The following is a 24,058-nucleotide window of genomic DNA, read 5'->3' as shown; positions in this document are numbered from 1 at the left end:
AAAAAAAGTGAGCAGTCGTGTGGCGCCGCAAACTGGCCCGTGCCGCGAGAGAACGGACGGGGCGGCCGCGGAGATGACGGTGTGCGAAACGGTGTTTTATTTTGGGAACGAGTGTTCTGCACGTCGGCGGAAGCAGGCTCGCCTCGCCTCGCCATGGGGGGGGCGAGTGCGAAATGATAAAGGCTTCGTCGATTCGTCACGCCTCTGCCAGAGTCTTGTTTAATTATTATTATTATTATTATTTTGAAGGAAGGAAAAAAAATAATTTGAACGTTTCATGGCAGGATGCCCATGGCAAAATCTGAAAAGTAAAAAAAAAAATTGAACCAGTCACTGTTAATTATAGCCGAGAGGCAAAATGTAAATTTGTGTCCAAAAAAATTATCCGGCTTTTTTTTTTTAAATATTGTTTTACTGGGCAGCGCCGAATATCTTGTGCAACAGAACAGTCTTGGAAGTTATTGTCACAGAACCACTACCTTCTGAAGTTACTTTGGTGTAGATTTCTATTATTGAGTTCTCTCGCTGCCATTCCTGTCTGATCTCAAACGTTCCTCTTCATTTCGTTTCTTGGCCCCCTTGCTTCAAATCGTGAGGCGCCTTCACGTGCATGTCTCTTGGCCTCTATCCCAACATCAATTCCTTCCAGCACTTCCGTCATTCAGCTTCCAGAATGTTCCGAATCCACGTTTTGTCCTTTTCTAGAAATCGTTCTAATTAGATTTCTCCCGTGTCTTAACCTGTTCGAGAAGTTCCTCGTTTTTCTATTTCGATCCATACTCGAAAAGACAATGAGGTCCCCCTCTGCTGAAATGATTCTGGGATGGTACTCATCGTTTATTTAAAGAAATGGATATTCCCCGTTCCTATGGCAGAGGCAAGTCTTTGTTCAGTAAAATCACCGTTTTACTTGCCCACATAGTGGCACTCATTTCTATCGACCCGGAGGGAGATGAAGTGCTTCGTAAACCCCCAACTGGGATTTGAACTCGTAAGCAATGGACTCTACTGGTGTGCCACCCTCCTGGCTTTACTTAGAGAAGTACCATTAATATGGGCTCCAAAGCAGAAATGCTTAATCCACAGAGCTGGAATAAGTCAAATGAAGCGAAAACACTAAACAAAGCAAATTTAGCGTGCCGTTCTTTTTATCATTGCCTTGGGATGAAATATTTAAAATATATATAATTAAAACAACTCCAACGGCTCCCCGCCCCATACTTCCCCACGCCGGTCAGTGGTTAGAACTGATTTTTGTGTTCTGTTTGTTGTCCTTCCCCCGCACCTCCGAATAGCACGATCGACTACGCACGGTGCGTAATAAGTTAAACTCACATACATTCACGAGGCATAGTTGCCACGGTATTTTTTGTTTTTGTTTTAAACATTGCCCGAGACTCTTTTTTGGTTTGCGCTTCCAGACGTCAATGTTGAACGATTCAAATGAAAAAATGTTTTCCTTTAAAAGCGAAATGTGGTATCAAAAAAAAAACCCATATATATCTCCTGACGAGAAGTTGCTAATTCCTACTCTTGAAAAAAATATGGGGGACTTCCATGAGGTGGCACGCACAATGGCTCAGTTGTCACGGCACTGAGCCGGCAAACTCTGAAATCCTCGTTTGGTAATCATCCGGGTGTCATCAGCCGCCTGTGATTATTAAACCCGGGCTTCCCAACCGGAGGAAAAGTTGCCAGTGTTAGACAACAACAACAACAAAAGACTGGCAGCCGTATGAGAAAACCAATCGTATAAAGCATCACTCGCGCGCGATCTGCATTCAAGCCACGTGGTAGTTTTAAGCCAAGATTGTTGTTGTTAACCCGCTCCACCACCCAACAGGGTTGTCAAGTTTACACAGCTATTTTATTATCATTTATACGTGCCAATGTAGGTGCGTTCTTGGCAAATACATCCGCGACTGATAGACAAATACATAAGTAAACGTTTCGGTTCGATTGCCACGAGAAGGCGCGTGACGCAGCGCCGTGCCACTTGTGTTGGGTAAAACGTGACTTGAAGGAGCCTCGGAAATAGTTATTAGGTCTGTGCTGTCGTACGACTTATTGGTATTTTGTGCCTCTGATCCCTCTCTAGCCTCTCTTCTCTTCCCCCGGTGACGTGTTGTCGGTTCGCTTGTGTAAGGCGCTTTGCGATGTTATGGCATTTAAGCGGCAAATGTATGTAAATCCCCACCTTATCCTCCCTTGTGATATCTCCTTCTGCAGGCCGTGGTCTACAATGGGGTGATGTGTGAACGGACACTTTGTCTCATGGCATGGAGCCAATAGCAAAATTGGCTGAGAAAATAAGTCGCAACTTTTTTTTGTTTACGTGTGTGTGTAAAAATATATATATAAAAATAAACATTGACTCGAGCTTTCATTGTTAGCCGCCCCCTCGTATATGTTGTGGTAAAATACTCACGAATGGCATTGGTCAAACAAACAAAAAAAGATCCCAAAGCGGGAATTTCGTGACAGAGACGGTGAGGTTTTTTTTCTGTGGGGTAAACAAAATGGCATTAACTTTATTATACTATTTGGGTCTTCGGTAAAGTCACGCAGATAGGTTCAAAGAAAATAACAAAAAACGACGACGTTTCGATCGCAACACAAGCGGCCGCCCCTTTTCCTGATGACGACCGCTCGCTCGTGTTGCGATCGAAACGTCGTCCTTTTTTTGTTACTTTCTTTGAACCTACCTACGTGACTTTAACCGAAAGACCCAAAGAATATGAATTCCTGCAGTCACTAAAGCTTTAAGTCAAGATTTAACTTTATTATCTCAATAATAAAAAAAACACCGCCTCGCTTTGGGGTATTTAACGGCTCAGCCGGGGAAAACATCTTTAAATCCCCCTCATCACGTAAAGTGGATTTGAAATTCGTGAGCAACACAGCGGTGACGGACAGGACGGTTTTCGCGTTCCAGCGCGAATGGAAACCGCAAACGCGCTTCTTATCCAACGGCGCGAACGCCATTCTCGCCGACGCGTGCCGCGCCCACGAGGCAGGCCTTGGGTGAGGGGAAGGGGAAGGGCGGTTGCCTCGCCACACTTTCAAGCGAAGGGGTAAGCAGCGCGAGCCGAGGTCTCGACATCTCTCGCGGGCGGCGTCGCATCGTGCCGGTGTGGGAAAGACGGCGGAAAAAAAACGCGTGCGGCAGAGAGGCGGCAGGCGGGGAGACGCCGGCTCACGAATCCTGATGGGCGGGAGAGCGCCGCGCTGTCAAACGGAAGCGACTCGACAGCGGCGGATTTTTGTTGCGTTTTGGGGGCCGGGGTTTTTTGTTTTTTGTCTCGTCTCTTTTTTTTTGTTTTGGTGTTGTTGCAAAGAGAGAAAATAACAAACAAACAAAAAAAATGCACCGGTCACGAGCTGGGATCGGGCAGATAGACAAGGATCGTGAGAATGAAAGAAATAGTGTGGGGGGGTGGGGGTGGGGGGGGAGGGCTGTGTGGGAATACCCTATAGAAAATGGAGAAATATGGATCTGCATTGATGGAACGGTAAGGCTAAGTGATGTGCACTTGTTGAGAGACGGCGGGCCGAGGGGGAGATTCTGTCAGTGCCAAAGTGCAGCTATCTCGTCTCCCCACAATCCCCCTGGGCCCTGTGCTTCAACCGGAGTTTAAGCCCCCTTGGCAGTACATGGAGGACGAGGGGGGGTGGGGGGGGAAGAACCCTGAGGAATACATCCCTCCGATGCCACAGCTGGTGCTCGTGGTGCATTTGCGATGCGGTCACCCCAATCGGTCCCTGCCAACTCAAATCCCCCACGCAAGGAGCTGGCCCACCTCGCTGCCGACGACGGTTTGCGTTTTGGTTTCGCGTGCGCGCGTTGTGTACGCTTGTGCGCACATGGTCAAGGAGGTTAACACTTTAGACGACAGGTGCTCGATTAGAAGGATGTCAGTTGTTTGTTGTTTTAAGGCGTGTGTAAGGTCTGCCTGGATCTAATTTTTGTTTTTTTATAATTTACACCGGGGGGGGGGAGGGGGGGGGTGTGAGTGCCAGATAATTATATACGTGTACACATATGATGACATAGTACCACGTGGTTATTTTCCGCGCGCGGAATGGTTAAGACGAGGGTCTCTTGGGTACATAGTGAGGTTTGAGCTTGCAGCTTCCAGGGTTCGGGGGTAGGTTTCAGAGGATCAAGAATTCCATGGATTCCAAATTAAAGGTGACTCAAATCCCTGGAAAAAGAGCGATATGATGGAAAGGCTGTCAGTCAGCGTGAGCCACCCAATACACCCAATTGAGCTAATAAAATCACTGGCAGCGTAAATTGAGGCACATCTTAACTCCGTCTCCCTTCAGGGCATGAAGGTGAACAATTGCAATCTATCCTTTTCGAATATAATTCCGTAAATATCCATAATACCTCAATTTATTCTGATGGGGATGGATTCGAGCCACAGTGGCGAGATGTTATCTTTCTCGACTGGTATGCAGGAGTTCGGGGGTTCGATCCCCACCTTGACACCTGCAGTATATTTGGAGTTGGCATGTTTTCCCCGTTGTTGCGTGCATTTATCCGGGTCCTCCTGTGTTTCCCTCCACATTTAGAAACGCACGTTTAGTCTATCTCGATTATTTGGCTGCTATAAATGTCTACATGATAAGCCACTTCGCCGAGTTATCATTTGTGGCCCGCTCGCTTCTGATAAAGAAGCTGATAGCTCAGTGGGCTTTACCTGATAAAATGTACCTAGTTTTTTTTTTCCGTGATTTGCTTACCACGGACATGTGACAAAGAGCTTCAAAGCTCATTGGACTCCTCCGGTATAAATACAGATTCTGATATGGAAATATAGTCGGCTACGTGTGTTATCAATTGGCTGCTTCGATGAACATATAACTGACAGCCTATTTTCAATCCACTGCTGGATGAAGGCCTCCCCAACACTGTGACAGGGCGTGGGCGGTCAGCACTACGCCCGGCCAGTGGTGATGTTTACACACCGCACCAGGTGCTACATCGAGGCTGAGTCGACCTAGGGGAGGGCTCAGGAGCGGTTCAGATAATTGTCACTGGTGGCCGTGAGCGAGAATCGAAGTCGGGTCCGCCGGGTTCATAGCGCAGCGTCGCGCTAACCGCTACACCACCGCTCCCCCCACTATGAAATACAAAAAAACCAACTCCACGCACGCTTACGAGCATCCGAGCGTGGCATATGTTTGAAGTACACGTGCATCCTATGTAAGTCTCAACTTGATCGATTTGGTCGCCGGGTAAAGATTGAGTTTGACTGCATGGACCGGCCACCCTGTCGCAAACGCATCTCGGACGTCAGAGCCAATAAGCGATGTGATGGGAGGGTTGGGTTCCCATCGGCCAGCCGTGTGGAAACCCAGGCTGAAGGTTACGCTACCACCATTGTCATCAGCACACAGCGCAGTCTCATGATGAACACAACAACAAAAAAAACCTCGGAATATTCTCTGACGTGATGGGCCACTGCCTAAATAATGAACAAACGTGTATACAAGGGTGTCCACAAATGTAATTAACCATTGTTAAACAAGTGTGATTATACAGATGGAGTGGTGGCACATTGGTTAACGTAGCGCGGCATGAACCCGGTGACCCGAAGTCGATTCCCGGCCACGGCTAACAGCAATGCTCAGTCAGTCAGTTTCACGCAGTTCAATTCGGGTGAGGCCCATAGCTAAGACGCTCTTTTTCGGTGGCGACCTGGCCTAAAACGCCTGATACAACAGCGGGCACGGCATCAGTACTGGTCCTGCCATCCCCCCTTTCACAAACCTGCAGTGACCAGTGCGGTGAAGTATGGTAATAGATGAAACCTATGACTGAGATGGCATGTGCAAATCTTCATCCTCCTCCCTGGCTCCTCCCCCCTTCTCTTACCTATATGGCCTCTTGTTACAAGCAGCCCTTTTGCCCACTTCAGCAATTGTTTCTTGCTGTGGTTGTCCCACCCGGTGACGGACGCTTGTGTTGCGCCCGAAACGTCGTGCTTTAATTGATTTTATTTTACTTTTATTTTATACCTACGTGACTTTACCGAAAGAACCAAAGAGTATGGATCCGTGCAGTCACGAAAAACTTCAAATCTAGATTGGATTGAGAAAGGCTGGCATAAAAAAAAAAATATGATGAGAAAACAGTTTGAGAAGCTATATTGATGAAGTTCATGAAGTTAGAATCCATTGTTAAAGAAGTATACCTAAACATATGCTCAGATCCTTGAGCTGGGTCAACAAAACTTTCCAAACAAAGACAAAGATCCCCATATAGCCTCAACAGACTGTTTGGGCAAGTGTCGTTAGCGAGTAGCACCTATGAAGGCCGGGACGTACGGTACATGAGGGGGTGGGTGACCAGCATCACGTCCGATCGCATTTGTCTCCGAAGTGGCGATGTTTATACATCGCACCAGATATTCATTTGAGGCTGAGTCGACCTAAAGGAGGCTCGGGAGTGGTTTATATAATCGTCATCGGTGTTGGCTCATTAGCGGGAATCGTGCCTGGGTGGCCAGGTTCATAGCACAGCGCGCTAACCGATGCGGCACCGCTCCCCGCATCCACACACAGAGACTTTGTACCATCAACATTTTCTCCCGCGCGTCTCATCCCTCCTCCGCACCTCCATCAGGGTTGTTGGTGGCGCAACATCGCACTCGGACTTTACATAGTCCCATGGGCTCGCAAACTTCCCGACCGTGTGTTCGATTCGAACGGCCTCCTTTATGAGAAGCTGACAGCCACTGAAGACTGTCAGCTTTCCGACACCCTGAGTATGCAAAGAACACTTTTGCCGATATTTCATCCACGCCAATGAAACGTACGTCAAATTGTAACCCATTTATTATTCATATTTTCAGCAGTAATAATAATTGCTACGACTTATAACACACGCATACTTGAAGAATAGCATTCAATCCTCGATTGAGAATTCGGTGGTGCAGTGCCATGTTTGTTACATACAGATATTGAAACTCATTAAAAATATATATATTTTAGTCCATCAGCCAGCCTTTGAGCCTTTGCACTCAAATGTTATTTTATTTTACATCTGGAGAGACAGACTCTTGTTTACTTGTTACAGTTATGAATTACCTCCTACCCACCATGACACGTTAAGCTGAGTCGTCTTAAGAGGACTAATCGGGGACGTGGCGTCACGCTCGCTGGCAGGGGCGGTGACGTCACAGGAGGTGGCGTCATGCGCGCCGGCCAGCGGAATGACGTCACGTCTCGGAGGGGTACTGAAGGTAGAGCCCCTGACGTAAGCGGGGTCGTTGCGGAGAGTGGGGAACGAGAAGGGTGGGAGTTAGGACCAGCAGTAGGGGACAGGGGTCTGGAGAGAGGCCAGCGTAGGAGCCAGGAGTGGCTGCGTTCCTCGGTCGGCCGAAGTTGGATTAGCCCTCGGTCGGCGCATAGGAGGCAGCCCGGACAGCCAGCTGTGCTAGAGAACAGACAGGGAAGAAGGTCCGGGTGGAGGACCAAGCCTGGGACACCCCTACTCCTGGGAACATGATGCACCCTTATAGTTAACTGGCGCAAGCCCTTAATAAAGCACTGACGCAAGCCCTTACATTGGAAACTGTCTCCGAGTCGTCAATATGTGATTATCTGAAATTCGTCAAAGAAACACCCAAGAGACCATGACGCCTTCTGTAACGATGCACGGTGAGCGTCATGCAAAAATGAATTCGTACAGAATTGGAAATACAGTAAAACCTTGGATTGCGAGCATAATTCGTTCCGGAAACGTGTTTGTAATCCAAAGCACTCGTATATCAAAGCACTCGTATATCAGTTGTGATCACGTGATGCTCGGCAGACAAAGCGTATACGTACTACTGGTATTGCAAGACCCCGCTCGTTTATCAAATTAATTTAAAAATTTTGCTCGTCTTGCAAAACACTGGCAGACAAAGTTACTCGCAATCCAAGGTTTTACTGTACAAAAAACAAACAAGCGGGCCTATGATCGCCATAGGTTTCGCGCCTAACTAAATTTTTGCAACGGCTTTAAGTTCCGTTCTGGCCAATAGTTTGAACCCTTACCACGGCACTTAGCAGCCGCTTAGTACACCCCTAGCTGCCACTGCTATTCAGTGACCCAAAATATGGCTCTAGCGTTTGGTGTTACATGTTATTTATATAGTTTATTGTAAAAAAATTCGGTCACAGTCCCTATGATCACTGTTACATTGCATTTATGGCTTTTATTTTGGTGATTTCGAAAAGTTTTTTTGGTTTAGCCATGTTTTTGTTTATTGATGTACGGAGTTAGACTGATGGCCTTAATCTTAGTTGTCTTGCGGTTGTTGTTGTTGTTTGACTTGCATCCCACTGGGATTTTTGCACACAGCGTTGGTGTATACGGTGCTATTTCAGGAATATTTTGATGTTTTTTTTCCTGGATTTTCTGTTTGCACAGTCACATAGTCACTTTAAGATGTTTTCTTGTTCATGTTTTTTGTTTGTTGCGGTTGCACCCGATTCAAGAGCCAAATGGCTCACAGGGCTATACCAAATAAATGGAACTATGAACTATGACTGCGACCACAACAAGGACGCGCGCGGCGGTGCATACACAAACCCGCGGACTTGCTGGCGGACAGGATTAGGCCTAAGCGGCAGAATGCACCATGCGCAAAAAAAATATATTTCACCGCACAGCTCACGATGGTATCAATTCTGAGCACAACAAGACCGCGCTGCGAGGGTATGCTAAATAAATAAGTGTCACCATGGAAGTTTGCTGAAGCACATCAGCTCAGGTACGTCATGCTCGGATTTCTGTTTCTCCTTAACGCCGGCAAACAATGACACAGGGGGATTTCGTACACACAAATGTGGTGCGCGTTGTGTGCGCGCGCGTGTTGCGTGTGTGTGTGTTGAGTGTGTGTGTGTGTTGCGTGTGTGTGTTGAGTGTGTGTGTGTTGCGTGTGTGTGGGGAGTGGCAGTGCAACGGTTAGCACGCTGCGGTATGAATCCCGCGACCTGAGCTCAATTCCCGCTCATGGCCAACACCAGTGACGATTATCTGAATCGGTCCAGGGCCTCCCCTAGGTCGACTCGGCGTCACATGACTATATGGTGCGGTGTGTAAACATCGCCAGTGGGAAGACAAAGGTGGCTGGGCGTGGTGCTGTCCACCCACCCCCTCGTGTGCTGTGCTGGCCTTCATAGGTGCTGCTCGCTAACAGCACTTGCCCCAACAGTTTGTTAAGACTAGACGATTGTGGGTGTGGATGTGTGAGCATGTCTGGGCTATTGTGAGAGCAGTGTGTGTGTGCCCGTGTGTGTTTCTGTATTTCCTACGAGAAGAATAACGGTCCACGTACGTTTACGCTTTTATTTTTCCCGATCCAGTTATATGAAAAGAGCCTCAAGCATCGCCTTGGTGAGAGCGTAGCGCCTTGCCCGACTTATCTTCTGATTAGAAATGATGACACTTTCTTCATGTTATCTGAGTATAAATTTGTTATTCGTCATGGGTGAAAATTATTCTGATAGTTTTCATACATTAATTATCATTATTTTTATTATTATCAGTAGCTTGGTTTATCGAGAGCTTGACTGACCCCCAGGAGAGAGACACATCGCGGCAACGTAAGACTGAGGAGCGGTGTCGATTCGGGGAAGCCTTCATCCAGCAGTGGATATATCGCGGCTGATGACACGCCGATGATGAAATGCATCCGGCTGAGAAGTACACATTGGCACATCAAACGAAGAACGACGCTGAAGGAAAGAATTAATCAAATGAAGGAGTCAATGATCGCATTAACAATGCCGCGCGAAGAGAGGTTGTTCTCATTACGATCGTGTAATCAAAGGGGGCCTCTTGCTGCTCTAACAAGCGGTGGTGTGGAAGTTATCTCCATCAGCAGCCCTTAGCCCAGCGGTAGGTATCCTACAAGGGGTGACTTAAAGGGGGTTATTATGAATAATTCTGTGACATCTGCTTCCACGGGGTCATTGTCTACCACGCAGTTCTGATGGGGCTCCTTGTCTCGTGAACACGCTCCGATGACACAACTGGAATAAAATACGGATGACAAAAAAAATAATAAGAATAAAGGAATGTCAGAAAGAATGCACGACCAAAAGCCACGTGACTATAAATTAAGCAGCATCGTCGAGACTGATGTACAAACAAAGGCAAAGATCTCCCTGTAAAGCCTCCACAGCCTGTTTGGGCTAAGTGCTGTTTATGAACACCGATGAAGGCTGGTACCGCACAGACGGGGGTGGCATGAGATTGACCACTCCTGACCACCTTTGTCTCCTCCGATACTGATGTTGATACATTACTCCTGCTTGTCATTTGAGGGTTGGGTGGACCGAGACAAGGCCCAGGGCCTGTTCAGATACTCAGCAATGATGTTGGCCAAGGCCGAGAGTCGAATTTGGGCCGCCATGTTCCTAGAGCAGCGCAATAACCACCACGCTAGCATTTCCCCCCAAACAAAGACAATGATCCCCCATATAACCTTAACAGGCCGTCGGGGCAAGTGCAGTTAGCGAGCACCTATGAAGGCCGGAACGGCACACGATGGGGTTGGTGGCCAGCACCACGACCAGCTGCCATTGTCCTCCCGATCGCCTTGGGGAGGCCCAGGAACGTTTCAGATAATTAATCGTCACCGGTGTTGGCTGTGAGCAGGAATCAAACTTGGGGGATGAGGGTCACAGCGCAACGCGCTCACCGCTACACTCCCTCTCCCCCCCCTTTACGCACACACACTCTGCGCAACATTATTGTACCCATCAGCACTTGCACCGCACAACAGTGGAAGTTCACAGTTTGTAGCACAATCTTGGTTTCACACACTCACAGCAGCAAGCGCTCTATTTCGGAAGACACATCTGCATCGCCGGCAGAGATCGAGAGAAACAAATCTGCCCGTATTATAATTAAAATTTCAGCGGACTTATTCATTCCACTGAAGCGGGTGTCACATCGGGGCAATTTGGCTCTGTTTACCCGTCGGCGCTGCTAAATATTTCGTGTGATTTTTGGTTCAATTGCTCACGGCCAGAAGGCATGCGCCGCGCATATCAGCGGAATGGATCGCCGTGCGGCTTTATTGTAAATGAGACTTGCTATTCAGGCCCTGCACGACACGACAGCAAATCGAGACAAACGGCAGAACAAAAAAAAATGTTTTTTTTGCCAAAAGGTGTTAAAGCTGGCAATTATAAAAAAAAAAATAGCGGGAACTTTCCTGGGCATGAAACCAATTAAACACAAACACACGTGAATAATTTATCGACGTAACCATTACACGCAGTTTCAGATCGACAGCGTGGACTGATCACACGGCAATAATGGGTGGCAGACAACGCGGACAGAGAAACGCACGCATGCCAACCTTGCACCATAACCGCGCCGTGCAGAGATCGGAAGAGGTGATCAATGCACCTATTGAAATGATTCCCTTGCAGGGAGGGCGGCTCCGTGAACGCAATGCACACGCATTCCCAATCGCATTTCAAGCGCCGTCTTTCCCTCCCCCTGGTGGGCAAATTGAACGACGCAGGCGATTCGATTTTTGTTGTTGTTGGCTGGACCGGCTGGCAACCTGAGGTCCACCTGCCCCCCTCCCTAGCTCGTCACGAAAGGGGGCGTAGGCTGCGGCATGGGCACCGTGCAGGAGACGTTTAGACCGCTCGGGTGCGCCGGGTGGTGGTGCGGAAGGGGGGGGGGGTAGCAACAAACCGCACGGATGCACAACGTGAAATGAACGTCTCTGACCAACATCGCGCCAAAGAGAGGCGTTGCGATCGCCCTGGATTGTGGGTCTCGGGGCCGGCGGGGGGGCACGCCAGCGGTCGCCACCTTTTACACGATGGACCAAAGCCGGACTTTGCTTCACGACAAGCCCTTGGTGGGTCTATCGAAACTGTTCAGTTGACCGTAACGAGGCTCAGCGCAATGCCACCACATCTGGTTACAAATCAATTACTGCTGTCGCCCGAGCACAGATGCAAACTGTCGAACTGTCTTCCATAAATATGTGTCGTTAAACCCGCCACCACCCGACACAGCCAATTTGCAAGGTTTGTCACGTAAACAGAACATGCCAATTCGTTACTAGTGCTGGCGCGTAAATGATGACTCGGAGGCAGATCTTCATGTAGAGGCTTGCACCAGTTGTTTTATTAAAGACCTTTCTTCCCACACGACTCCGTGTACTGCACACCCACTGCCTACACTCCACACCCCAGGGGAAAAGTACTGGCGATTGCCTAGCACACCCGCAGGCTACCCTAGCCTGGTGCTAATTTCCCCCTACCCCGGGGTCCCATCGCTCCCCCGGGGGAAGGGTACTGGGGAGGTCCCTAGCACACCCGCAGGCTACCCTAGCCTGGTGCCAATTTCCCCCTACCCTGGGTCCCGACTTCCACCCTTCACGTTCCCGGACTCTCCAGACGAACCTGAACACGTGAAGTGTTCCAGCTTAAATCCCCCAGGGGAACATGACGTCACCGTCCCGCGCCCTGTGCATGACGTCACCATCTGTGACGTCATCGTACCAGAGGGTGAGTGTGACATGACGTCACTAACTACTACTCTACACTGAGTACAATCTGTGGATTTTTCTCTCCAAACACACCGGTGTGCTGTAAATTCGCGTGTAAGAAGGCTTCAAAGACAAAATGTGCAGTCACATGATATCATTAGTCGAACTATTCTGAGGTTAGTAAATAATTAGCCTCCGCGACGATAGTGTCGAGGACGTTGTAGCCACTGCAAGATCCGTGGGGGGGATGGCAACACAACGGAACCTAGCAATGCCTTTCCTGAGAAGAATGATGTGGTCCGACAGTTGCGCACACATTTTGCAACGCGTGTGCAGTATGGTCAACTGATCTTCTTCCTCCTCTTCCGTACGGCCTTTTTTGGGGATCGCAACAAGATTCCAAATTGATTTTGAGATTTGACATCCATTCGACTGCTTCGGGCGTAGCGGCGTGGATTTGTTTTAGATCATCATTGGACGATTTCTCAGCCATCCGCGGTAAACAGCAGGGCAAGGGTGACCCAGATGAAACCAGAGCACGGATAATACTTGTGAAAGTTAGACCAAAGGTGTAACACCCCAGCCTGCAGCTGCGTGACATCACCCGTGGAGCACTTATTAATTGGCCGATAGCATCGTAATATGTAGAGGAATGCAGAGCTTGGGCAATTGCTGGTGCCAGCTCACCGCGTGGCTGCTGCTGCTGCTGCTGCCCGCAGCCTGTGGTTCGTCCTCACGCCCCAGAGTCGTCCTCTCTCTTGGAGGGCGAGTGGGTGCCGTGCGGCGCATTACACGTGTAAATTATAATTATTATTAGTTTACTTATTATAATAATGATGATTATTACAAGTTTATAATGTAATATTAATTAATCTTCCGGAGCGTAATTATTATCATTATTACGAGGTTACAAGCAAGGCGGTATTCAGGCTGACCGTGCGTGATGACACTCAACTTCCAGGTTGTAATATTTGGAGGACTCAAAAAATGTTGGCTGATTTTTTTTTTATGGTGATAAGCATAGACTCAACTTAATTTGTGAAAAAAATCAGCGCTCTCTCTCTAGTTCTTCTAGAACATGATTAAACATTACATCGATCGTCTGCGGCCTCACGATATTCACGCAATCGTAATACGATCGTCTCGTGATACAATGCCGACGTTTGGGATGTAAAAAAAATATCAAATACATAAAATGGTGAGTGTATGTATACGAATATTATTGTTCATCCTGTTTCATGGGGATAGTGCGGATTAACAATACGATGCGTGAAATAGGAAACAAATGACAATAAGAGATATCGCAGCAGCTTTTGACTCGCCATCGAACAAAGATGGTCACCGCGTCGCGCGCCTTCGGATACGCTCCTGCGACCGTCTGGAACCGTCTTCCTTCCGATATTAGGAAGCCACTGGAGCTATGCACTTTTAAATCGTCATCTAGATTGAAAACTCATTTGTTTACCACTGCTTGTTGCGTTTGGTTCGTTGTCCTCCGTCGATTAGCGCGGTGGACTACGCACGGTGTGAAAGAAGTTCAACGTACACACACTCCCACGCACAGCATTCCAAAATGCATGGGCTCGCGCGTTCTCGTGATAACCTAGGTTACAAGAGTGGCGCGTTTATCGGTGTACTTACTTTATACCAAAATATAATCTCCAAGAGAGGGGAGCTTCCCTAGGGCCCGCTGAGGGAAGTAAGTGGTGCTCGAGAAGGTCACATCACCGCTTAGCAGGGATGACAGCTGACGGAAGAGACGAGCGGTGGTAATGGCATCCGAAGGACAGAACGTGCGGGGCAACCGCCACGGAGATGGAGCTACGAGTTCGGTTGACGTGCCGGACGTAGACGGATTACGGCATCGCGGGACCGCGAGGAATGGCGAACGGCTCGAGGGAGACAATCTTTCCAACAGCAGTGGATTGGCAATGGCTGATTGAGATTTTGTTGTTGTTGTTGATAATGATTACTATCATATATATCACATTAAAAACAAATCCTCTGTTGACGTGTCTCTCACTGAAGCTGATGGAGGTGCGCGGCACTCTGCTAACGTACCATCGTTCGCTTTCAGAGCCCCCCCCCCCCCCCCCGTGAAAAACGCGAGCGACCTTTTCCGATCGCGGTTCCGATATCGGTGGTCGCCTCCGCTCTGGGAAAGAAAAAAAACCTCGGGCCGAGTAAACGAGACAAGCAAGCGCGTTTTACACTATTCCGCGGTGAAACGCGCGGGCGCGAGGCTGCAGCACCGTGTCGACAGAGCGGTTGCTGGTGAACTGCACGGGTGAACAGCCGATTATATCAGCCGCCTTAAAGCATCCCTCCGATCCCTCCCACGCTCGGCCCCCCCAGCAAACCCACACCCAGTTGGGCCCACCGCCCCTTCGAAAAAGGCGCCGGACATCTATTTACAATTGCGTGTTTGCTGACCTTCTCAGAGACATTACCCTTTGACAGGAAGGGAACCAGATTGCAGGCCGCTTGATACCGGATTTGATTTCGCGCATTTGTGGCGCGTCGGGCGCGCATGTTCCACGCCACATTAAACGCAGCGTCATAATAATGCCATTGCCACGAGCGCGGTAACCAATTAAGGCGTATCAACATTTTGTTGATAAGGAATATTGGGATATTGCAACGGGCACGAGAGGTAATGCTAATTGATATGTTTGTTTATTGGACATTTTGTACCAACGCTCGGAAAAATAAAAAAAAACTGAAATAAAAAAGCATTAAAAAGAATATATGGTTATTCCATTGGCTTACTCTATTTGCCCAATGTATCAAAGCGGTATTTGTATTCAAAGCAAGAGTGTGATGTTGTATGCTCATTAAGCACTGTTGTGGAGCATTAAGGGGTGAGAAAGGAGGCTCCTGTTCACTTCCCCACACATTACGTGGGCAATTTCCGGATTAAAATTAAATGTCATATACAAACCCCGAGTTTGAATTCACGGCAGACGGCAAAGTATCAGTTCCGTTTTTTGGTTGGAGCGACGGGTCGATTTGTCAACTCCTCTCAACTCTCAGGCTCAGAGTCGGCCCGTGGAGGAATGGACGTTAATCGATGCAAACAATTTGCATCGACGAGTTCGAGTGATCCCCCCCCTACCACCTGCAGCCGCTCGAGGTGCTGCCATTCACGGTAAAAGATCAAGAAAAAAATCGACCCTCAATCGATGAAATTTTTTCGAATCGCCCGGCAAGGTGGTGGGGCGGGGGAGGGGGCATGCGAATCGCATCACCGCGAATGTACGGGTGGAGGTGCGAGTGCGTAGGGATACGTGCACAAGACGGAATACACACGTGGATCATTCGAGATTTGTCTCACTGAAACATTCAATCTAAAGGCTTTAGGCCACGTGACGATCATAACGATGGGAAAATGTCGTCACGTTTGACCATTCTCACGGAAATTTCACCCAGATCAGCGGTATCAGGTTCTCGGGCTCACCCGGGACCGGACTTTCGCCTCCAAGCCACAAGCAAAGAAGACCAAATCCAGGGTGAACATCCAAAAGCTGGCACGGACTTCCTCGGGATGTGATGCTGCCGGTACCCTTCGAACATCACCGCAGGCCCTGCTCCATTCTACCGCAGAACACTGCGCTCCTACGTCTGTCCGCTGCCATGGCTCTCACGCCGGGGTCGTTGACGCTCGGGTCGACGCTGTGCTGCCTGGAGTGAGCAGTTCACTACAATCTATGTCTCTGGACTCGCGAGCATTCCGCCGCCATGGAACACCTGACGGGATTCAGGGAGAGTGGGCGCCATGATGGCAAGATGTTAACTATCTCGCCTGGTATACAGGAGGTGGTGGGATCGATACCGACCCTGACACCTGCTATATATTTGGAGTCTGCGTCTCTCTTTGCCTCCGTGGTGGCGTGGATTTTTCTCCGGGTCCTGCGATTTTTCCCTCCACGTTTGGAAACATGCGTTTCCGGTATTTGGCTGACGTAAATTTCCATTTGATAAGCCACTTCGTTGAGCTATCAATCGTGGTCAGGTCGCTTCTGAAAAAGAGCTGTATAGCTCAGTTGGCCTTACTTGGTAAAGTAAAAAAAAATAGGTTCAATCGTACAAGAAGATCATGGATAGTCCAAATCCCCTCCTCCGTTCTGCTGCATATCGACATCAAATCCCCACCACCACAACCACCCTCTCGTCACAAATCGAGACATCCCATTTTGGAGGCACGCCTCGACTCAGCTCCGTCGATTCGGGGACCGGGGAGGTAGATAAAAAATAAATAGAAAAAGCGGAGATACATTTGAAAACAGTACCCGCACCGTGCCCTTTGCGACTGCCTACAAATGATTATCCTCCAATGTAGAGAGGCGCCAATCACACCATCGACTTCATGCCAAAGCTTTGTTTTGAGAAATAAATAAATAACGTAAATAAACAATGGACGGATTGCAGGATTGATGGGGCCCGATCGACAGATAAACAGACGGATGGCCGTGTGTGTGTGTGTGTGTAGACGGACGTGCAGACACTGGTCGAAGGGAACTCTATCCTGGATAGAGAGAGACAAAGACAAAGATCTCCTGTATAAACTGTACAGTGTTGGGGCGAGTGCTGTTAGCGAGCACCAATGAAGGCCGGCACGGCACGGGATGGCGTGGGTGGTCAGCATCACGCCCTGCCGCCTTTGTCTCCCCAGTGGCGATGTTCACACACCACACCAGCTACTTATTTGAGACCGAGTCGATATAGGGGAGGCCTTGAACCGGTTACAATAATCGTCACCGAGTGTTGGCCATGAGCGGGCATTGAACTCTGGTTGCCGGGTTCGTAGTGCAGCGCGCGAACCGCTACACTAGAGAGAGACACACGCGCACGCACGAGCAAGAAAAGCTGGACAAAATCTCAATGAAAAAATCCCACCGCCAACTACAATGCATATCCACATGAGGTGCAGCACAAACCATCCTGGCATGCTGCATAATAAATAAATAAATGCCAGCCACATTCACAATTTATATTTTACACACCAAAACATAAATAAACGAAACCTCGATGCTACGCAGGGTTGTCCATAAAGATATCATCCATTATTAAATATTTACAATTAGACTGGTTTGAAGTGTGTGGTTGAACGAGATGGGGCTATGCGAGAGATAAAGTGCATGTCAAGTAAACCCTGCCGCAGCATCTTGAGTGATCTTCAACAGCAAGTAACAGGAGCATCCAAGTCAATCACAGCCGAGGTATTGATGAACACCCGAGACTCTTAAATCTCGATGTGTTGTGTGTCACCAACACCGGGGCGCTCTAGAGGGATGAGGCTCGTATGATCAAATCTTCACACCGCCAAGTGCGGACACAAGTGCGTGCGTGCGTGCGTGCGCGCATGAGCGACATTAAACCCGGCGTACCCGAGTTCGATTCCCGCTCGCAGCGACCATCGGTGACGCACATCTGAATAGTTCTCAACGGGCCTCCCTTGGGTCAACTCAGCCTCAAACGAGTACCGAGTACGGTGTGCAAACACACCAGCACTGGGGAGACAAAGGCGGCCGGGCGTTGTGCTAGCCAAGCCACACCCTCGTGTCGCCGTGCCTCCTTCGTGGGTCCCCGTTAATAGCACTTGCCCCAAATGCCTGTGAGTTGAGCTAACTCAGACTGCTGTCCAATCATACATCTTGAATAGAGAACTACAGATGCCATCATGGCCACCATGCATGTCAGCGACGGGACAAACCGAGATCTCGGAAGCGCCAGGAGTAATTTATGCAAGTCCCACACACACACACTCTGTTTTTATTAAATCAGCCCCATTGTCCGCACTCCATTTCAGAGAATGCACCATCCCCGGTTTTGGCCAGCACGAAGGTGGAAAAGCGGATTCTAGTTTGTGTCACCTTGCCTTCGGCCCTGAATAAAAACCATTAACCAATTGCTGACGCTGCTGCAGCTGCCAATGTGGCTGCCGCAGCTTGTGCGGCAGGGCAGGTTCCATGCCAGTTGGCATTCGCCAAGTTCGTACGCAACGATAAGCAGCTTGCCCTACTAAACACAGATGCATTCGAGCTTCGGGTTTCACACGCGCATTTCTGTTTAACCGGGTGTAAATTCGACAGGAGACCAGGAGGAGTCTCATTTGTCAGAGTAACTTAGCTCGAGCAAAGTACAGCAGCAAGAAGGAAAAAAATTGTTAAAAAATTACTGCCGCGTGAAAGGGATCAAAACATTGTGCAACGTTAGACAATGAATTCGCCGTAGCTTAAGTTGGCTCGGGCAGATTATTTTGAGACAGACCATAAGTACAATCGCAATATTAAGTTGCAGAAACATTCAACTGATATCGGGTGACTATTGTACTCATATGTTAAGAGACACGTGTATACAGTATGCCCAATGCAATTGCAGGTGAAGATAAGGGATAATTGTATTTGGTTGTATGTAGAACTTCTTCCTCATCGTCCATCGCCAACCGTGTTAATCGGGTGTGCGGGAAAACGACGAGAAACTAAACACAAAAAGCAGTTCTAAAGAAGTGAGCTTTCAATCTGCATTTAAAAGTGCATTGCTCCAGTGGCTTCCCAATATTGGAAGGAAGAACGTTCCAGACATCTGAAAGGGCGAGATGCAGGGTTCGTAAGGCATGCATGCACTTATGAACTTATGCCCTAAGGGCCATGCGGGTGTAACCATAAAATACTCGCCGTCTGCTCTGCAGTGGACGTGAGAAATCCCATAGCGCGACGACCTCGCGCTAAAACAGTGGCGGCAATGGCAAAAGAACGAATCATTGAAACTGAATCCCGTCGTTCATTTTAACCAAAACTCTCTCACTTGCATGCGTGGCGGGCGCGTTGCACGGCTTCCGCGTTGCCAGCCGGCGTGCGTGCATCTGCACATACGTGCCCCCCCTCCCGGTCCTCCCCCACCCCCCCACCCCCCCCCTGCGCCCCCCCCCGCAGCGTGCGTACAAGCGGCTCGCTGTCGGCACGGCGACCGATTTAATTTCGGTGACACAACAACAAATTATCGGCGAGTCTCTGTTGGACACCAGCGGGAACCTGGGTTTCCGGCACGAGGTTGCTTCACCGTCATCATCACGATGATGAGTAGGTTGCGTGTTTTCCGAATAGCGGAATGTCGCGCGGACAAACTGGTTCCAGTGTGGTCTCTTTGTTGTGTAAAAATATTAACTGGCGGTTATTATTGACATGTCTTTGACAACAAATAAAACAACAAATAAAAAAAAATGAAGCAATGTCTCCTTCGCATATCCGTCTCTCCATATAAACAATAAAATAAATATTTCCTACACAACCCATCAGGCGCACGGGCCTTCTGGGAAGTGCATTATTTCAGCAGCGTTGATTCAAGACGGGCAGAGTTAGGCTCGCTTGAATACACTCTTGTGAAATTGAATGAATGCTGGGCGCCACGGTTGCAAGATATTAACTACCTCGCCTGATATGCAGGAGGTCGTGGGTTCGATCCCAACCCTTGACGCCTGCATGTTTGGAGTTTGCATGTTCTCCCCGTCGTGATCACGTGGATTTTTTTCCAAGTCCTCTGGTTTTTCCTTCCACATTTAGACACGTGTTTTGAGTATTTGGCTGCGATAAATTTCCACATGATAAGCCACTTCTCGTCGAGCTTTCATTTGTGGCCAGCTCGCTTCTGAAAAAGAGCTATATAAAGCTCAGTGGGCCTTACCTGGTAAATAAATACAAATATTTGTTTAGTTTTAACTACCAATGTTACAGGCAAGAAGCCTCGCTTTGTCTTATGGTGTCCTCCCTAGTTCGACGCAACATTATACAACACATGTCGAACATAATGAAAAGAAGCATGCCAATGTGGACTCCAGAAGAAATGTGTAATCAGTGCGTACTACCTGCTATGATGCATGGCTCAAAAAACATGTTCACTAACGAACAAACGGAACGAAACATTAGCCCCAATTGAGCCAACGATATGTACAATCGCATTAAACGTGACATTCCACCTCGTGATTTTTTTGGACATTCATCGGTGGCTGGGCTCTGACTATTGACTCATGACACTGGACCCCAGGTTTAATCACGGGCGGCTGAAACTCTGGTTCGACCCCAGCCCCTCAGCGCCGTCAACTCGAGTGCTTGGGAGCCTTCAGTCGGCACGCACAACGCGGTAAACCTTTCTGTCAATCCCCTCCTGGATGAAGACTGTGTGCGCGGGTGGGGGGGGGGGGTATAGTACAGTACAACAATTGATTTTGCGGCAGTCTCCCCCCGCTGACTATGCACCTAGCTCCGAAGCCACCTACAACAACCTGGAGTGCATGGCGGTCACCCACGCATGCCACCAGGTAATGTCAAGGCCCCAACCCCTGCATAGCTGCCAGGTTCTTGACGGGTCACGGGTGGCGTTCTCCACCGATTGCACCACGAGCGGAGGTCAGCGCGAGATGGAACGCGACAAAAGTGTTTCCGTCCCGAGCTTCGCAGCACCAGGTGCGGATGTGAATTCCACTCCGGTCGCCTTCGACAGAGCGGGGGGCGGGGAACGTTTTTCATCATCGGAAATGGCCCCAAAGGCTACGGCGTTTGCATTTGCGGCCGCTTTTATGTCGCTCGGATTAAAGCAAGGGCCACAGCTGGAGACTACGGAGTGTATGGAGTGTCGCGTGCTCTTGAATTGCACGATCTCACCTGAGATGCACAACTGAACCGCAGCACGCCTCGCTCGTATTCTGATTCCCCCCCGCAAATATCTCCTCGCCTTCATTGCCAATTATTCCCTCTTAACACCTGGTTTATTAATTCTATGAATGCTGATGCAGTCAAACGGTCAGTATGCTGAACTTACAACCGAGAGGGTGTCGGTTCCATTGGAACGCCTGGCGTGGCAATCAAAACTATGGGGGACAAGTTGCTTTTATCCACCGCCACCCCCCCCTCCCCGTCAACGTCTTGCCCAGGCGTAGAGGTGGGTAACACCACAGCGAGTTTGCTAAGCACGCCGCGTGTGGTGGGGTAATGTATGGCTACTCAAACCCTCCTTCAAAGACGTGCGTCCAGCGAAAGAGTAGGCCAAGTTCCCTCTAGTGGAGGCCCTTCCAGAAGGAGTGGAAAAAGGGCCCAGGACCCGTTCGGATAATCATCACCGGTGTTGGCCATAAGCGGGAATCGAACTCGGGCTGCCGGGTTTCGTAGCACAGCGCGCCAACTGCCGTGCCGCTACTCCCCACCGTGACGACCACTGCAACATCCCCTCCTCTCTCGACACGAAACGCGAAAGAAACACATTACCGCCCGCTCGCTGCTCATCCACTCACCAACTCACCGCTTGCCCAACTCAACCACACTCGCACGCTTCCCCCTACTCCCCCACCCTCGACTCCGACCTCACCTCCTGCAGCGCTCGCTTCAGCTTGAGCAGCAGCGTCTTCATGCCGGTGCAGTCCTGCACGAGGTGCCGCAGGAACGCGGGGTCCAGTCCGGCGCCGGCGGTGCCGGCGGCGTTGGCGTTGGAGGGGAAGAAGCGGCCTCCGTCGCCGCGCTCGCTCCTCCACGTGGCGCCCGCCGAGCCGTCGCGAGCGGCCGTCTCTCCCGGGGGCGCCGGCGATCGCGCGTGGGGGCCGCCCGTGGCACGCGGGGGAATCCCGGCTCCCGGTGACGCCACCGCCGCGGACGTTCCGCCATCCACGGACCTTCCGCCGTGGGACCTGCGGGGCAGGGATGGCGGGAGACGATGTCCGGCGGATTCGTTGGAACGATCGCACTGCACACACGCGCGCAACGCGCGAGGGATGCTCGATTGAAAACTCATTCTGGATTGAACGATCGTTTCTTCAGAACCGCTCTTTGTGTTCGGTTTATTGGCCTTCCCCCGTACCTCCGGTTCACACGGCTGGCTTCAGTACGGTGCGAAATAAGTTCACCGCGGGTACACGTACATACGCGCTGCTGCCACACTAAACGTGGAACGGTCTCCCAGCACGGAAATTTAAAACAACGGGGGCAAGTTTCTTTCCACCCCCCTCCGACGCCTCTGCCCACCCAGCAGTGTGATTGGGTTCACCGCAGGTAGTCGATTAACTGTGCACCCTTGAGGGGCTTCGGGGCACGTCGACCTTGCGATGAATTCCTGGCGACGTGGGTAACGGCAGCAGCGGGGAGCCGTGTCCGAACGGGGGCCTAGCCTCCCCCCCCCCCACTTCCGTTCACCAACCCGCGCCGGCCAGCGTGGATGAAGTATGAGCCGGCAAAAGGAGGAATTCATCCAGCAGTAGATTTGCAAAAGGATTCATTCCTTTTCTCCTCCTCGATTGTCATGACTACATATGTAGCTGCTCGTTTGTATCGATTTTGGTTTTATTTACGTCTCATTTGCAGCGTCCTGGTTTGCACCATTAGCCTCAATTAAACATTTAAAACAGATAATTTATCTCAATGGGCCACCACCTGGTAAGGTAAAGCATGGGCAGTACAAACAACACGGCAGTTTTCATTACGCGCGGCGTAACGCGTAGCTCCTTCGTTTATAATGAAAGCATTTATTTATTAGTCACAAAAAAAACCCGTTAAATAAGTAATTATAAGAAATAAGACAATTATAATGTCACCGTAGAAGAGTCAACTTGATTGAGGATCTACAGCATTCACTAAATTCAGTTGAGTCACTCTGGATAACTCTTCTATCGCTACTGCTGCCGTCGTTTCTGCTCCTGTGAGAGGTTCGATCATGGATTCCTCCACTCCTGCTGAGGAGTCGGACTACCAGACACTGACCGATTCATCTCACGCACACCACTACACCGTAGGTCACACCGCAGACTCACCACACCGTAGGTCACACCGCAGACTCACCACACCGCAGGTCACACCACAGACTCACCACGCAGCAGGTCACACCACAGACTCACCACACCGCAGGTCACACCACAGACTCACCACACCGTAGATCACACCACAGACTCACCACACCGTAGGGCACACCGCAGACTCACCACACCGTAGATCACACCACAGACTCACCACACCGTAGGGCACACCGCAGACTCACCACACCGTAGGTCACACCACATACTCACCACACCGTAGGTCACACCACATACTCACCATACCGTAGGTCACACCACATACTCACCACACTATAGGTTACACCACAGACTCACCACACCGTAGGTCACACCACAGACTCACCACACCATAGGTCACACCACAGACTCACCACACCATAGGTTAACATCTCACCACCCATCGGTGGTGAGATGTTAACTACCTCGCCTAGTATACAGGAGGTCTTGGGTTCGATCCCGACCCTGACGCCTGCTGTGTGTCTCTCCCCGTGGTCGTGTGGATTTTTCTCCGGGTCCTCCAATTTGTCCCTCCACACTAGGCTGCTATAAATATCCACCTGACACGGTACTTCTCGTTGAGCTGTCATTTGTTGACAGGCCGCTTTTGAAAAAGAGCTATATAGCTCAATGGGCCTTACCTGGTAAAAATAAAAAAAATTGTTTAGTTTACTACTGCACCAGGTACATATTTGAGGCTGAGTCGACCAAGGGGAGGCCCAGA

General features: G+C 49.6%; 1 protein-coding gene across 5 annotated transcripts in view; it reads right to left on the bottom strand.

Annotated features, from left to right (window-relative positions):
* LOC116951005 (uncharacterized) overlaps positions 1-24,058 on the bottom strand; it is a 376,180-nt gene that overhangs the window by 139,480 nt on the left and 212,642 nt on the right. For all 5 annotated transcript variants that reach the window (XM_076073279.1, XM_076073278.1, XM_076073280.1 and 2 more), the window contains exon 6: positions 21,885-22,200. In XM_076073279.1, the coding sequence (XP_075929394.1) occupies positions 21,885-22,200 (316 nt within the window). The remainder of the gene's footprint in view (positions 1-21,884; positions 22,201-24,058) is intronic.

The sequence above is a fragment of the Petromyzon marinus genome, chromosome 41, assembly GCF_048934315.1.
Source record: "Petromyzon marinus isolate PM22_M1 ecotype Great Lakes invasive population chromosome 41, UKy_Petmar_22M1.pri1.0, whole genome shotgun sequence".
Classification (NCBI taxonomy): domain Eukaryota; kingdom Metazoa; phylum Chordata; class Hyperoartia; order Petromyzontiformes; family Petromyzontidae; genus Petromyzon; species Petromyzon marinus.
The sequence above is the reverse complement of the archived record's forward strand: the minus strand, read 5'-3'. Positions and strand labels throughout refer to the sequence as shown.